The sequence below is a fragment of the Mustela nigripes genome, chromosome 4 (genome assembly GCF_022355385.1).
Source record: "Mustela nigripes isolate SB6536 chromosome 4, MUSNIG.SB6536, whole genome shotgun sequence".
Lineage (NCBI taxonomy): Eukaryota > Metazoa > Chordata > Mammalia > Carnivora > Mustelidae > Mustela > Mustela nigripes.
In genome coordinates this window covers 89872571-89889040 of record NC_081560.1, presented here as the reverse complement: position 1 = coordinate 89889040, position 16470 = coordinate 89872571, and the positions used below count along the sequence as shown (strand labels likewise).

The following is a 16470-nucleotide window of genomic DNA, read 5'->3' as shown; positions in this document are numbered from 1 at the left end:
ATTTTTGGCAGGTGGCTGGGAGGCATAATTCTACACTGGAGTCACTTATGTCTTTTGAGTTTGTGGGACTGTGTGGGCTTGACGCTGCTCACATTCAGAGCCGGAGCTCCGTGCCCTGGACCTCAGCTCAGGTGCTCAGAATCCCTTCAGGACACTTCTTCCACAACACCGCCGATGGGTGCTTCTGTTTTTGAAGAAAGAAAAGTTGTTAGATCTGATACAACCTCTTAATGAGGAAGAGAATAAAACCAGGACTTGGAAATAGAAAGTTCGGAATTGGTTTGAAATTACAGAGAAGGGGTATGGTATTTATGGAAAATAGAGAAACGGGACTTCAGAACTCCCCTTTGGTTTATTTTTACATTGGCAAACTTCTCCTCTTTACAGGAAATTAACCAAAGATGTTTCAGAAAAGATGGCTCAGGTCGAGGTGCAGCTGTCGGACACGGCTTCACAAAGCAACAGCACAGCCAGCCAGCTAGAGTCTCTGCAGTCAGAAGCGGAAAGCCTAGACAACACAGTGAAAGAGCTTGCTGAGCAATTGGAATTTATCAAAAACTCAGATATTCGGGGTGAGCATTTTTTGTGCAAATACACAGTCCTGCACAATGGCTGTAACCCACTGTCTGGCCCCTCTAGTCCAGCACTTCCAGCATAATGTTTAGTGCTTTGTAATAATCTTAGAGCTTTTGCTCACTGAGTCTCTGGCACAGATAAGGATTAGAGTCCCCGCTTACAGATGGAGGACCTGGGACTCGGGGAGCCCAAGACACGGGAGAGATTTCACTGGGCAAGCTGGTTCCTGGTTTGTTTTCAGTGGATGGTTTAATCTCCTTGGTGTTTCTTGGAGATGGGCTCTTTTGAGTAGTTTAGAAATTACACTTCAGCAAATTCTTTTATGTTCAAGAATGTTGCCTGGTCAGGAAACAATCTTTGCAGCATCAGATCCCGCTAACCCTCCTATTTTACGCACGATCCTTTTGTTTTCCTGGCTGGGTCCTCAAAGCCACAATAGGCTGTCCTGCTTTATGTATGTCCTACTGGCCATCTGAGTGGATCTCAATAGTTAAATGACTAGGAAAAGAGAAAAAAATAAATCTGGATGTGTCATGTGCGGGCTGCCTCCGCTGTTGGCTATTGAGAAAGAGCTGGAAGACTGGCTGTGTGCAGGAACATCTGCACGATTGGTAATTGTGCATCCAGATGTTTGGCACCCTCCAGATCCAGAATAGCTGCCTGTGGGACGAAGGGTAGCCATTGCTTGAGGGGAGAGTTATGTTTCTTCCTAAAGATTTTGTCCTTGAATTTTAGAGCAAAACCATACAGTAAATGTAGGGCGGGCAGACGCCAGAGACGGGTATCACTCCCCGAGGCTGAGCACGAGAGATTTCACTGCGGGCCATTGCGTTCCGTGCCCTAGGTGCCCTGGACAGCATTACCAAGTACTTCCAGATGTCCCTGGAGGCAGAGGAGAGGGTGAACGCCTCCACCATGGACCCCAACAGCACCGTGGAGCAGTCGGCGCTCACCCGGGACCGAGTCGAAGACTTGATGATGGATCGAGAAGCCCAGTTCCGGGAAAAGCAAGAGGAGCAGGCCCGTCTTCTGGATGAGCTAGCGGGCAAACTGCAAAGTCTGGATCTTTCAGCAGCTGCCGAGATGGTAAGGTTTGTGAGGGTTTGGCCCCAAGGCTGTGGTGCAATAGGAAGAAAAAGCTCCCTGTTTTGTCTGTGATCCTGTTCACTTTGCGAATGAACCAGCAGGAGTGAAACTGGTCTCTGGGCACCTATGGGTATCCCCGCCAGGCCAGATCAAAACATCATCATCTTCCTCTCCAACTCCCGAACCTCATTCCCCCCATAAAACTCCTGCTTCCAGAGGTTTCTCTGGGATATAGAGAATCAGGACTACTTTCCCCTGCCTTCGTATTCAAAGTTGAGCCCTTTGTAGATTGTGGACATCTCTTTTTTACGTAGTTCCAGTTCAAAGCGCAAGCTCCCTTCTCTGTGGAGCAATTCAGGAGTCATTCCGGGAGGGAGTTGAAAAAATAAAAGAAGAATTTCTTCCCTGGGTATAAATCAGAATGTTCCTTTGTTCCAGTAACTTTACCAGGTGAAGATTAACCCCGAGACCAACGGTGAAAGTAGATTCATTTCCCAGAAGCTTTTAAAGAGTAACTCTGGAGCCAAATGAAATGGAGTAGTGAGTTTAATGAAATCCGGCGGAAGGCCAAAGAAAGCCAAACTCTGCCTGTTTTGTCCTCGTTTCCTTACTGTTCTTCAGGGAAGGACACCTACAGAGAATGGGGAGGGTGTTGTTTATAAACAAAGGCTTGCACTCTCTTCGCTTAGGAACATGGGAGCAGTAAAAGCAGGAGGCAGGTGGGTGCAGAGAAGTCGGGGACAGTTCAGGCTCCTTAGGACTTTGTCTTTTGTGAAAGGCCCCCTCCCTGCCTTCTTGCCCATCTCGCTTTCCCAGCAGTTGGCAAAAACACGCTGTCGCTACTGTGTTGTGCCAAACGTAGTTGATGCCCACAGGGTTAGATATTATCCTGTCACACTTTAGAGCATGTAGAGTTAAGGCAGATCTCCTGTCATGGTTCACTAGAAACATGGCGGCCCAGAGCAGTGAGTCTACTAAGCTTTGTAGGGGACAAAGTCACTATATACAGGCGTGAGATGACAGACAGTTCCCTTAGTCTACTCTCCTTTTGGGACTGATTCCTTAGAAATGCCAATAAAAACCAGTCATCACAAATAATATCCACACACTAAAATCAAAGCAGAGAGCATGCCGGAGGATGTCTGCTTTGCAACAGAGGGCAGCAAAGCAGTGGGGGGGCATACTGACATTTCTTGGGGAGAGAGGTTTTTGTCCCTCTGTGTTTTTTAAGTACCTTCAGTTCTCGTTATGTGCATCTTTAGCGAGACCCAGGCTGTTTTTTCTCATGCCTGTGGCTGAAATAAAACAGATCTCGTGTATCGTCAGATTGTTTTTAGAAAGCATCCCTGAGGCCTCATGCTTCTCTTCCTAAGGCCCATGTTCTTCTAGAGCACACAGAATAAACTTTCTCTTCTGAAGCTTGTTAGGTACTATAAACAGACACCGGAAAGACTATTTAATAATTTGAGAGGTACTGGGCTTGTAACGATCACAAAAATTATTAGTCTAAGGAGTCGACTATTCAAAAACTTTTTCTTAAAAAGGATACCTTCCTTATTGGGAGCATTACCTGCTTTTCACTGCCTCTGTTGTGTGAGGGGACAGCTCCCCAGTTTGCTCCCTGCTCAGCATTTTCCATCATAGAACAAACTTATGATGCATTTGTTTGCATGTGTGCGCCATGACCAGCCCCCAATCTTTGGAAGTTTCCGGTAGATAAGGAAGATAGGGTAGATAAGTCCAGGTAGGGAGAATGGTGGGAGGTTGCTTGTTTGTAGAAGTTAAACCTACCTTTTTTCCTACTGTTATCTGTTTCCTTCTCATATCTGGAATGTTCTCCCACTTCCCTGCTCAAATCGCACCAGCCAGCTCATCCTTACCCAACAACTACAACACTCCGTTGGTCTCTCCTTTGTGTGCTTTCCTTCCTACTTACAGCTCGTGACCTCTTCCTGGCTGTTTCAGGGAGAGTGAGCCTGTCTTCCTCATTCCATCTGAAGGTACTAAAAGGCTACATAAGGGGCCTTCTAGGTCACTCTGTGGACCAGAACAGTCGACCACGGTACTAAGTCTAAAAAAGTTTCTCAATATTTTTTTTTTAAGTCTCATGATTTAGGATAAAGGGGAAGCATTCTCTGGCTCTCCTATTGGCAGATTTCAGCCTCACATCAGATAATGTTTGCACCCCACGCAGCGCCCGGATGACATTCCAGTTCACTGGGGCAGGAGGCACTGGTGAAGCATCGTAAACGGTTTCCTTGGCAGTGAGTAGGGCAGCTTATTCCTAAGCTCTACGATCCTCTCCCCGAACACTGTGTTCCCAAGCATCCTTGCTGAGGACCACTTACACGCTCTCTGGGGCCACCCAGGCCCTTCACAGCTGTGCCGAGGCACAGACACCCCCTCTGAAGGCTGGTGCCTGCTCCCTGACTTGTTGCAGACCTGCGGGACGCCCCCAGGGGCCTCGTGTTCCGAGACGGAGTGTGGCGGTCCCAGCTGCAGAACGGATGAAGGCGAGAAGAAGTGTGGGGGGCCCGGCTGTGGGGGCCTGGTCACGGTGGCACACGGAGCCTGGCAGAAAGCCATGGATTTTGACCAAGACGTCCTGAGCGCACTGGCCGAGGTGGAGCAGCTCTCCAAGATGGTAATTCAGTGGACAGCCTTGCTTTGTGGTGTTGGCTCTCAGCGACAGGCTGGAGAACTGGAAGGGAAAGATCGGTTCTCCATGGTCACATGGAAGGGGCATGGCAAGAACATGTCAGGTCTGAAAGTTCTGGTTTTTGTGAGATCAGTGGAAGAAATACACAGGAAGGTTTTCATAGAATATTTAAGAATATTTAAGAATTTGCTCTCTTCTTATGACAATGACTTGAGACCATTATGTCACTTATCATGGGTCCAGGTTGTGAATACGCTGAGCTGTACTATAAAAAATTCATGCTGAGCAATGGAGCATTACTTTTTCTAAAGTGACCATGTTAACGTCCTGTCTTATAGGCCACCAAATGTTTTAGAGGAATTAGAAACTATTAGAAAAGATGTCTCTGTGCTAGCCTGATCTGTATGAGGACTTGTGTCGCCATCTGTAGACGAGCACTTTCCTCTGTAGGGGAACACAGTACAGTGGAAGAAACATTTGTTTCTAAAACCCATGGTTCCAAATGCATAGCTTTTCAGTGGCATTCCCTGGGTCATTTGTTTTTCATATTTAGGTATCTGAAGCAAAACTGAGGGCAGATGAGGCCAAACAGAATGCTCAAGATGTTCTGCTGAAAACCAACGCCACCAAAGAAAAGGTGGACAAGAGCAACGAGGACCTGAGGAATCTGATCAAGCAAATCAGGAACTTTCTGACCCGTAAGGAGTTGTTTTCGTTTGACTTTTAACCATTTCTTCCTCTCATGGAATATAAAATGTGTTTTATAGAGTCTGTGTTTGGGAGACCAGGATTCAAGTCTGCATTTTAGAGAAAATCAGTTTCTGGCTGGGAATAGAGTCACATTTCCAAAAAGGAAAAAAAAAAAAACAAAACCCTTGTGAAGAAATGTTGGCATTTCTTAAGCTTATGTGTATGTAAGTCCTCTTCTCTGATAATCTGCAGACACAGATGGGACACCACGTAGGAAATCAAGTCAAACACACACTGTGGGAACGGAATTTGGAATCTGTTAGCGATTACACAGAATGTCATTAGATCCTTATAGTGGCTTTTTGACATTGCCTGCCAAGCTTTGTTATCCTGGTATTTGCAGGACATCATACTTAATGGTTAGCTCTATTGCTTCATGTTCTGTAGAGAAAAAGAAAAACCTCTCGAGTTTGTGGTCCAGCTCTTAAGTGTTTCTGGTCACAGTCTGAATGTTATCAGTAAAGGTTTTGGCCTCAAGTTACACAAAACTTTCAACTGAGATGGACTTCATCAAAAATACTGTCTCACCTAGCAAGATGTTCTGAGGCTCATGTAGTAAGGGTATCTGCTTTGCTCTCAGGCCAGCTCCTCCCGGTTTACAAGGTGACTGCCCAAAGTTTCACACTTCACACAAAGCCTCAATAATACCTAATGAAAGAAGAGACCACCCGTTCCCCTGTTACATCTTTTTTAAACGAAGGAAATCTTACCTAGAAGTCTGGAGCAGTCATCTCCATAAATCTCACCCACCAGAAAAGCATCCCACTCCATGTGTAAATGTCAGATGGAATGGAATGACCCTAACTGGCAGACTGATCCGTTTTTAACTCCGAGTTGCTCAGTTTACCTTCCCTTAGAAGTGGGCGCCTGAACAAAATACTGTTTATTCTGTTCGCAAGGAAAATGGGGACTAAGAAAGGAGCCAGTGATATTCCTATGGATAGCTTACAAAATATCCTGTGGAAGCCATCACTTGATCAAATATTTTCCTGCTTAGGGGTCCGTTTCTGTATTAATAGTTGAAAAACAAAACAAAACAAAACCTTAAATCAATGACATGTTTGAAGGCTAACCTCTTGGGCATTTTTATGACCACTTTTCACATTAGACATCTGAAATTCCTTGGCTTCTGTGATAATATGCTATCAGATTCTCTTGCTTCTCTGCTTTTATTTTCTCCCTTCCTGAAAACTTCTAGAATGCAGATAAGTTATGTAAGGAGTATCAGCTCTTTACCTCTGCAATTACAGTAGTGTCCAAACTGTTCTCCCAACCTTGAATTAAAGGTTGGCACCAGTCGGGGAACCTCAATGGCTGTCAGTTAAGCCTCTGACTCCCGGCTTCGGCTCAGGTCATGGTATCAGGGTCATGGGACTGAGCCCCGTTGTCACGCTCTGTGCTCAACGCAGTCCACTGAAGAGTCTCTCTCTCCCTCTGCTCCTCCCCCAGTTGCTACTCTTCTGTAACCTAAACCACTCACTCTGCTTGACTTTGATGGAACATGCGTGGCTCATCTCCATCCAGAGATGTCCATCTTCCTCCTTTTGAGTCCTACTATCCTTCAAAACCTGATCAGTTCCTCATCCTCCACAAAGCCCTCCCTGACTTTCCCAGGCTGTACCCAATTCCTGTAGCTACTTTTTCTACATGTAACTACTCAACTAGACTATAAATTCCTAAACAGGAGGTACCTAGGTCTTGGAGTCACCCAGAAGGCTATTCACCAGGTGGGTGACCAGAAGGGACTGAGTCGCCATCTGTGACTTTGACCTTTTCACGGGGACATCATTGTTTTCACAGAGGATAGTGCAGATCTGGACAGCATTGAAGCAGTGGCTAATGAGGTACTAAAGATGGAGATGCCCAGCACCCCGCAGCAGTTACAGAACTTGACAGAAGATATTCGGGAGCGAGTTGAAAGCCTTTCTCAAGTCGAGGTCATTCTACAGCAAAGCGCTGCTGACATTGCCAGAGCGGAGATGTTGCTGGAAGAAGCTAAGAGAGCCAGGTATCTGAAGACGTTCTGGCATTTGGGGGGGCTTGTGTGTCTAGCAGGGAGTAAAAAGTCTTTAACCAGGGACATTTTGGAAGAGTGACCTGTATGCGTCCTTCTGGGTCATTTCAAGAGGGCTGTACTTTAAAAGAAAGGTTTTTTTTTTTAATGTTCTGAGAGGAAGTAACTTTTTCATGTTCACATTGACGGTCTCCTCCTTTCACTCAGCAAAAGTGCAAATGACGTTAAAGTCACCGCAGACATGGTGAAGGAAGCGCTGGAGGAAGCAGAAAAGGCCCAGATTGCAGCAGAGAAAGCCATTAAGCAGGCAGATGAAGACATCCAGGGAACCCAGAACCTGCTCACTTCGGTAAGACAGTGTAGCCCTCACTGTGCGGGCAGAAAACGCTCACAGAAACTACCCAAAGAGGAAGCCCATCTGACAGGTGAAAGCTGAACATGAAAGACAGCTCTAATCTCGGTAAAGCTGAACGACTCCCTTAGCACGGGTGCTAAAAATGTTGCTTGAGGGGGGAAAAGGACCCTGAAGACAGTGGATCGTTAAGTCCCCTTTACTTTCATAGTCCATGTGTTTATCTCCTGTTCCTTCAAGGAATCACATAGATGCTACTCAGTAGTAGGAAGGATGGTATTAATTTTAAAACTTAGTTATAGGAAACTCCTGCTGTTATAAGGCAGCCCAAAAGCAACCTACATCGTGAACAACAGTATCTCAAAATTTATGAGGTGAGTATTCACAAAATTTTATTGTACGTTTTGAAAACCTCTTAAGAGCAATGAAGGTCAAAATGCTTCCAGTCCCCAATTCTAGAGGAACCTACAGCTGAACAATGTTTTGTTCAGAATGCATGGAAAACTTATTGTTTTTTTTTAAGTAAACTCTATGCCTCGTGTGTGTGGCTTGAATTCACAACTCTGAGATCAAGGGTCACCTGCTCTATTGACTGAGCCAGCCAGGCACCCCCAAAACTTACCATAAGCAGAATACTCAACTCAAGGACTACTAGATATTAAAAGCATACGCAAAGAATTTTTCACGTGGATTTAGTACTTTATTTTAAAAGTCGTATCACTTAAAAGTAATGCAAATATAATTTTTGTTTTATAAGAATGGATGGGAAATGGACTCCTATGATCCCTTACCCATCTTCTCATAATATATTCTGAAATTAGATGCCATTAGTCTGCACTGTCACCCTTCCCAGGCCAAGAGTCCCTAATGTTTAAATTCTGAGAGGTGGTCTTTCAGCCTGCTTTTCCTTCCACTGGTTGATAGAAACCTGTCTTCCCCTATTCTACTATGCTCAAGAAAATGAGGAATAGTTCCTCCCCCACTCTTCTTTCTTAAATTTTGAGTATATACATAGGGGGCCCTTCTTGTTCAGGTGTGGAAAAATTACATTTTCCCACCAGACTATGATGTTCTAACCCTTTGATTATTCTGATTTTTCTATCTCTAGGGTTTTGCAAATTTCTCATGTGCCGTTAACATTTTAATGAACTTAATCTATTTAGGTAACTTTATAAAAATTACTAAGTTTTGGGGCACCTTGGTGGCACAATCAGATTAAGCCTCCGACTCTTGGTTTCGGCTCAGGTTGTGCTTTCAGTGTTGTGAGATCGACCTCCAAGTCATGCTCTGTGCTCAGCTCAGAGGTCTGTTTGAGATGCTCTCTCCCTCTTCCTTTGCCCTTCCCCCTGCTTTGCAGACACATGCTCTTTAAAGTAAGTAAATCTTTTTTAAAAAATTGCTAAGTTTTAAGAAGCAAAATAGAAAATATAGTGTTTAATGGAACTACAGGTGGGATATTTGGCTTGACAGTACAAGTGAACAATGACACTTTTTTTTTCAGGGACCCTGGGGGACAAGAAGCGTTTTAGGTTAAGAAGCAAAAAGAAAGTCTAAATTATGCTTTTAATGAAAGCTTGTCAAACAGAATCATTTATAATTAAAACTATACAGCTTCTCGTCTAAGAATCAGAACTACTAAGAGTATTTTTCTATGTTAATTAATGGGTGAACTTTTAGGTTACCAATCATTTGGTTTGAAATACTAACAAATTTTGCCATGTCTGTGTTATGACATTAGTATTATTCAGACTTAATTCTATGAATAGACCAATGCTTGAAGATAATTTAAAAAAAAAAAAAAAAACCCCAAGGTGCTCAGTGAAACTGGTGCTTCTGTCATGGGTCAGACTGCTTAACTTGGGCTAGCTTTTAAAAATCAATGTTCACTGATTATTCTTTGAAATGAGATCATAGGTAGATCCTCGCCAATTACCCAGAAATTTTTTCACTAAATTACTTTGAATATTTATGGGGCCTAGCCATCATCTCCCCAGGCGACACGCCATCTCACAGTCCTAGAGTAACTTCTCCAAGTTTTCAAGAACATCCCTGGTCTGCCTTTGGTAATTAGCTGAGAACACTCAACTTTCTGGGTGGTTTCTGAAGACCCATAACCTCACTAGAGTTTAACATTTCGAGCTGACAGGAAGAACAAAAGGGGACTTGGGAGTTATCATTTTCCCACCCACATGAATTTGGAAATTTCTGTGGAAATCCTTCCTCTCACATCTGCTTATTTATGACCATTGTTTAGCCAAAGCTTCCAGGTGTCCTTAAAGTGCTTTCTCAACACATCAAGCTGTCTGGGGGTGGTTCAGTAAGAAGTTTACATGAATTTCCAGCCAAGATCATCAGAATTACAAGAAGAATGAAGTTGGGCACTTTATTTAAGCTTTCTTGAAATTCTGTTTTCCTTTGGGTCCAGGGCAAGAGAGTATAAGCAGCCTTTAATCTTCCTCTAAACTTGTATCCCTAGCACGCCCGACCACTTGTTAAATTAATGGCTGGCTGGGTGACGGACCTTATACTTGCAGATTGAGTCTGAAACCGCTGCTTCTGAGGAGACCTTGCTCAACGCCTCCCAGCGCATCAGTGAGCTAGAGAGGAACGTGGAAGAGCTGAAGCGGAAGGCGGCCCAGAACTCTGGGGAGGCAGAATACATTGAAAAAGTAGTGTACACTGTGAAACAAAGTGCAGATGATGTTAAAAAGGTGAGTAAAGCTTTGTAACTTCATAGCCGTGTTCATAAAGGAGCAATGAGTCTCCTTATTACCTTCCTTGGAATCAGTAAGGGACATGGACCCAACGGTTATTCATCAGAAATATCCCCAGTGACTTGTTTTGAAATAGCAGTCATTAGAGACCCAGATGGAAAAGAGTGGGAGTGGATATGAAAGTGTCCAGGAAGTGTGACCTAAGCCCTCATATCCACACATGGATAAGGACACAGAAAAATGAAATTAACTTAGGAGCGGAAGTCTTAAAACAAGCACACAGAGCTTATACTTTGGTAATTCAACTAGGAAGGCCTTTATGGCATACGGTATTTACTTGGCTGTTTGAGAAATCTTGAAAAACAGGGTAGGAAAAGCTTAAGGAGTCCGTCACAGAACCACTAGCAGGGAACTAAATCTCACTTCTTCCGCTTGCATTCATGCTTCTCACTGGAAGGTACTATACGTTGCAGAGAAAATCTCATACAACCCAAATTTTTCATTAGAAGCCAAGTAATCATTAAAACACACATTCAGCGGGCAAATGTTTATCTCCAAAGAAACCTCTTTACACTTTTGACGGGAATGTGCCAACTGTTAAAGGAATAGCAGGGAGTTATAAACTGCTATTTTGTCAACCTTTTTCCTTGAGGTTAATGTAGCACTTAGACATTACAGAAAGGAGACCTCCTCCTACCTCCAGTTTGGGAAGAGAACAAAGCAGAAAGCAAAGTGCACTACCCTGTCCTTCTTTCCCATCACGTTTGTACTTTCTCGCGGCGCTGAGAGCATACATCTTCCCAAGTAGTCTTTTTACATAGCATTTTCCCCCAAAACATAGCATTTGATTACACTAAGATGAACAAGACCCCCGACACTGAGCTAGGTCCCTTTATCAATGGCTATTTGAACAATGTTTCTCCAAAGCAGCACCTGCAGGTCAAACCCACACCAATGTCTCATCTCCCCTTCCTTCCCTCAGTCTCTGCACACCCCACACTAGTCACAGTCCAGATGGTCCACCTGTCAGCTCTTCAGATGGGCCTTTTCTGATATCTAACACTGGATCACAGCAAACCTACTTAGAGAAAACCTACTTGTTTACTACCATGTAATTGTCTTCCGCCATTGCCAGAGACAAGTGCTGATAGGAGAAAGAAGGCCTGGAGCCCTGCTCCAACTCTGAAGTGTCTTTCAGATCTTTCATTTAAAAAAAAAAAAAAAAAAAAAACCACAACTCCTATGTCAGTACTGTAATTCCACTGTTTCAGAATATTTAATTATTTACAACAAATAGCTTAATGCCTGAGTACCCTTCCAAGCTTGCCACAAGGACACTCTAAATGTCAGAGATTACATGTATCCCTGTTCTCTAACTGGAACTGCAGGCTCTAGATGGTGAAGTGGATGAAAAGTATAAGAAAGTGGAAAAATTAATTGCCAAAAAAACCGAAGAATCCGCGGATGCCAGAAGGAAAGCTGAAATGCTACAAAATGAAGCAAAAACACTTCTGGCTCAAGCCAATAGCAAGCTCCAGCTCCTGAAAGGTGGGTCTCAGGCTCATGCTTTCATAAAGTATTTTAACATAAGACCTCCACAGAGTTTATTTAAAAGGTTGAAAATCTGTTCACTTTGTCTTGGAGCAGCAGGAGATAGAGATCATTCTAGTATAAATGGCTCAGACTACTTCTTTTTATCTCCCACAGATTTAGAAAGAAAATACGAGGACAATCAAAAATATTTAGAAGATAAAGCTCAAGAATTAGTAAGATTAGAAGGAGAGGTCCGTTCGCTCCTAAAGGATATAAGCCAGAAGGTTGCCGTTTATAGCACCTGCTTGTAACAGAGGAGGAAAGGCTCGAAGGTGGCCGAGGTAGCCAAAGGAGAAGAGCTCCATTTAAAAAACTGACTTCATGATCTTCAAAATACAACTCATTACCTATTTAATGTTTTTAATCACCACATTTTGTATGGAGTTAAAAATAAAATACAGTCCTTTTGTATAAATATATATTGGGGATAATTTTTAAATTTTACTGATTGTGTAAAATGGTTTTATAAACAAACTGCCTTCACGGGACCTTATTTCTATTTTTGTCTGTAAACAAGCTATCATGTTTGCTAAGTCAATATCCACCACACATCTGCCCCCAAATCACCTCCCAGTGGGGTGGCCCAGGTTAGGGGCTGAGGAGTGGGGGCCGTAGGGGTAGATATAGCCTGAGGCCCTCCCACCCCTTCACCATTTCAGTGGCTACTCAGTGGCTCCAATCTCCAAATCTCCTCTAAGGATTCCTTGCTTTGGGAAAGAGAAAAAAAAGCAATTTTTAGAAAATCAGGAGGGTAAACTGTGGCTTTCGAGTGTGAGCAATCCTGGCCCTATTCTAGGTGGTGAGGGTGAAGGCGGAAATGAAATCCAGCCAGAGTTTAGGAACATTGCTCCTGCCAACTGAGCAGTGCCAATCAAAGTACAAAGTGATACTGTGACTTCCCAGTATTTATACTGGCTTTATTAGATTTCACAAACTAGAGATTCTCTGCTACAGTCCGTACGAAAGGCCAAAACAATCACAGAACAATCACGTATTCCATGGGATAAAGAAAACAGTTATATTCCAACTGCCAAACCCCTGTCAACCTCAGAGCGGAGCTGGAGGAACAGGCCAAGCCCTCAGTGGTCTTTTGCCAAATTTTTAGAGAGAGACCAGTTCTGGGTAGCACTGAACTACCACCCACACGAACACAGCCACATGTGAAGCTCAGCCTGAACCAAACTTATGGAAACAGATATAATTTAAACAATAAGGCAACCTCCCTCTCCTTCAAGGCAATTATTTGTCATTTTTATTTAGGTAGAAATCCTACTACCTAGCAAAGTTGTTTTACCTCATCATCTACTACAGCAACTAATTTTTTCCCTTAATTTTAAATATTTTATTTAAAATTGAAGTCTTTTCTACTACCCATTCCTCTCTAGCTAAACGACTGAAGATGTTACATCAGAATCACTCATTTTAATTAACTCAGGGAACTAGACAACTAATTCCCACCCCTCACAAGCCAAGAAAATAGTGAGAACTTAGTAAATAATAAATGAATATTTAAAATCTGTTTTATACCCACAACTTCATTCCCGCCTAGATATATTTAACTATTTTGTGTTTCTATAACTAGAACTTCATATTAAATTCTATTTCTCACTATATTTCTTTCCCTAAAGTAGGTAACATGTTTGAAGTTTAAACTAGCACTTCACATAATACTGGGATTTCAGATTTTTAAACACACAGAGTTAATTTCCAATAATGGCATAGTAGCATGTCTCAGGCCAGCCCTCCTGCTATGACTACTGCAGAATCTGAACAAAATACAGATGTTTTAAAGTAAAGGTCCTGGAGACCCACCAGAAGCAGGCCGGAGATAGAGGGGAGGTGACCGAGAACAGCACTGAGTCCCAGCAAGTATCACACTAGGCAGAAGCCAAGTTTTACTGATTAAGGAATCAGAAGACTGGGTCAGGGGCAATGAGAATAACTAAAATATGAGGCGGGGGGAGCCCCAGAAGAGAGACACATGTGGGGAGGACCCCCCCAACTCTGCACATCATTTGCCCAGTGTCCGGTTGACCATGCATGGGATAGATATAATGCAGCCAAGGTAAAGCTGAAATGCCTGGGTAAATGTTTTAGCTGCTGCCCCCAGCAAAAATGGAGTTGGGGTTCAGCCAAGTTAACTGCCCACTGAGAGAGAAACTCCCTATTTTCCCAAGGTAAGTAAGAGAATCCAAAGTCTTTATAATGGATCACTCATGACCATCACAGTCCCAGACCACTGGACATAGAAGAAAAAGGGAAATGTGACCCACTGATGATGCAATTAAAACCTGAGGACAACCCAACACTTTCCTTCTAACTGAGCAATTGACAGTACCTTATCCCACATAGCCTTCTGCTGACACATTACACTCTCTAAACTTTCCCTTAGGCTGTGATCTGTAAGTTGCAATCAAGTGAGTATCTAGTTTGCACATTTCTAGTACTTTTAGTTTTTTCTTATTAGAATATGCTATCCTAAATTTGAGAACTACTTAATCTGATTCTTTAATTTAGTTAAAATATGCAAAAGCCTATTTTAACATTTAATACTTTGTTACTGAAGTGTTTCAAAAGCTGGCCATTTTAAACATTAATCGATAAATATGATTTTATAGCTCTCTTTAAAGAAAGTCATTTACCCAGCCATGGATACACTAGAAAGCCACAGGAGAAAACAGATTAAATTTTCCATATGCTGTGTCTCCAAAAGTGTATGCTCCACAGTTAGCTGGTATCACTACAACAGATGAAAGGGTAATGACCTTTTAAATGCCTTAGTGTCGTCCCCCAGTGTGGTAAAAAGATACATCCAGGCCTAGAAGAGGAATAAACAGACGTAAGGTAAGAATATACACTACAGGTAGTCATAAAGAATTAGGACCATCTTGACATCCACTCAAAACAACAGGTAAATGAATATTTAAGCTATTTATTTCTGTATTTTCATTCCCTGCTGTAATACAGTTATGTCTCCATTTAGTATCTGAATTTCACAGATATACCTCCTTAATCTGGCTAACTGGGTAACTAGAAACTGCAGACCTCAATGGGTCCTTAAAAATTTAAACATAAATTCTACCTCTAAGCTGCAAGAATTTAGGGATTAAATAAAATAAGTGAGATCATTTATTTACATCAGTATGGTTTATACATACTTTAATCTGATCCTAATGACTGTTTCCAATACGAAAACCAAGTTTAAAATAACTTGATCACCTTGCTTCAAACACAGCTGGCTCACATACCCTATGCCAGCTCCATCCATGTAAGTAAATCCAACTTTACAAGAGCAGAGATAAAAGCTATGTAACATACATTTAGTGAAGTCGAATCGTTCAGAAACAACATGAAAATATGGGTTGAAGAAAATTTTCCAGGATGCTACTATAAGTAGCTTTTTTCTGCAATTTCAATGCACTGAAACAAAATATTCAATTTATTTTAAAATAGATGAGATTATTCCATTCTCTCCGAACCTATTAAAACCTTCCAAAAGTTTCATAATTCAGTCCTAGAAATTCTTGGAGCTGTGAGCATTTCCTATTCAGAAATGTGACCTCCACAAAAGCTCCCAGGAAATTTCAGAAAAATATAATCTTCTAATTTAAAAGTTGATTGGTTTGCCGAACGATGCAGCCAGGTTTGCTTCTCTAAAAGCTTCTGATAAGGTCTGTAAGGGAAGAAATTTAAAATTAGAAACCAAATACTTCTGGGTGAGAAGAAACCTGAGGTAACCACTAATTCTGCATGTTGTCCATAATTACCGGATGTGCATGGCAGACTCTGGCTATATCCTCACAGGATGCTCCGTACTCCAGCGCGAGAGCAGCTTCATTCACCATTTCACCAGCGCCCTTTATTAAGAGAACAGCCCAAGAAGTCATTTTTTTCCCATGGCAAAAACTACAAGCTAACAGGATTTGCTGCTAGAGCAGTTAACTAACTGCCTCCAGGCAGGAAAAGCTTAACTGGAAAGGCGGCACAGAAGAGAAGGGCTTGGACTCCAGAGCCAACTGGTCTAGATTTTAATCCTATGGCTGAGTCCCTTCGAGCACTCAGTGTGCGCTTCATTCATCTATTCACTTCAAAAATGGGGAGAGCAACTCCTGCCCCCACAACCGTGAACACTAAAGTTACTGCACGTATACATAAAAATGTGTTACAGACTAAAGACTCCAATGTTCTATTACCAATACTGTGGCAGATGCCGAGGGAAATGCATACTTCAGGGCCTGTGGGAGGAAGAGCCTCTCTGAGGAGGTAACATCTGAGCTGAGACCTAACAGGAACAAGTCATACAAAGACAGGAACAAGTCATACAAAGACGTGGAGGCACAGAATTCCAAGCAACAGGTTCCACAAGCACAAAGGCGCTGACGTGGGAACATAGGCCTGTTAGGAAACTGAGAGAAGGCCCATGAGGCAGGGAATTACTGAGCGAAAGGGAAGAGTGGAAAGACAGGAAGCCACACAGGACCAGATTTCGTGGGGCCTTGTATGTTAACAGCCCGAGGCAGAAAAAGGCCACTGGAGAGTTTTCAGCAGGCACAGGGCCTGGTGTAGGTTTCAAGAGGATAACGGCAGCTGCAGAACAGAAAGCAGATGATGTGATGAGCCAGCCCACGAGAGTGCTGCCGGTCGCCTTGTTAGAAACACACAAACTTCTGCTGGTAAATAACAACCTCAGGATGTAAAGAGCAGCTGGCTTTGAGTCTAAACAGCA

General features: G+C 42.9%; 2 protein-coding genes across 2 annotated transcripts in view; one reads left to right on the top strand and one right to left on the bottom strand.

Annotated features, from left to right (window-relative positions):
- LAMB1 (laminin subunit beta 1) overlaps positions 1-12163 on the top strand; it is a 67470-nt gene extending 55307 nt beyond the window's left edge. Inside the window, exons 26-34 of the mRNA XM_059397047.1 lie at positions 388-572; positions 1421-1662; positions 4103-4306; positions 4875-5019; positions 6872-7079; positions 7293-7434; positions 9972-10148; positions 11540-11699; positions 11859-12163. Coding sequence (XP_059253030.1) covers positions 388-572; positions 1421-1662; positions 4103-4306; positions 4875-5019; positions 6872-7079; positions 7293-7434; positions 9972-10148; positions 11540-11699; positions 11859-11995 — 1600 coding nt within the window. The 3' untranslated portion in view covers positions 11996-12163. The remainder of the gene's footprint in view (positions 1-387; positions 573-1420; positions 1663-4102; positions 4307-4874; positions 5020-6871; positions 7080-7292; positions 7435-9971; positions 10149-11539; positions 11700-11858) is intronic.
- Positions 12164-14660: 2497 nt separating this feature from the next.
- The window catches only part of DLD (dihydrolipoamide dehydrogenase), a 29742-nt gene continuing 27932 nt past the window's right edge, over positions 14661-16470 (bottom strand). Inside the window, exons 13-14 of the mRNA XM_059397048.1 lie at positions 15512-15601; positions 14661-15417 (exon numbers count right to left, since the gene is read on the bottom strand). Coding sequence (XP_059253031.1) covers positions 15352-15417; positions 15512-15601 — 156 coding nt within the window. The 3' untranslated portion in view covers positions 14661-15351. The remainder of the gene's footprint in view (positions 15418-15511; positions 15602-16470) is intronic.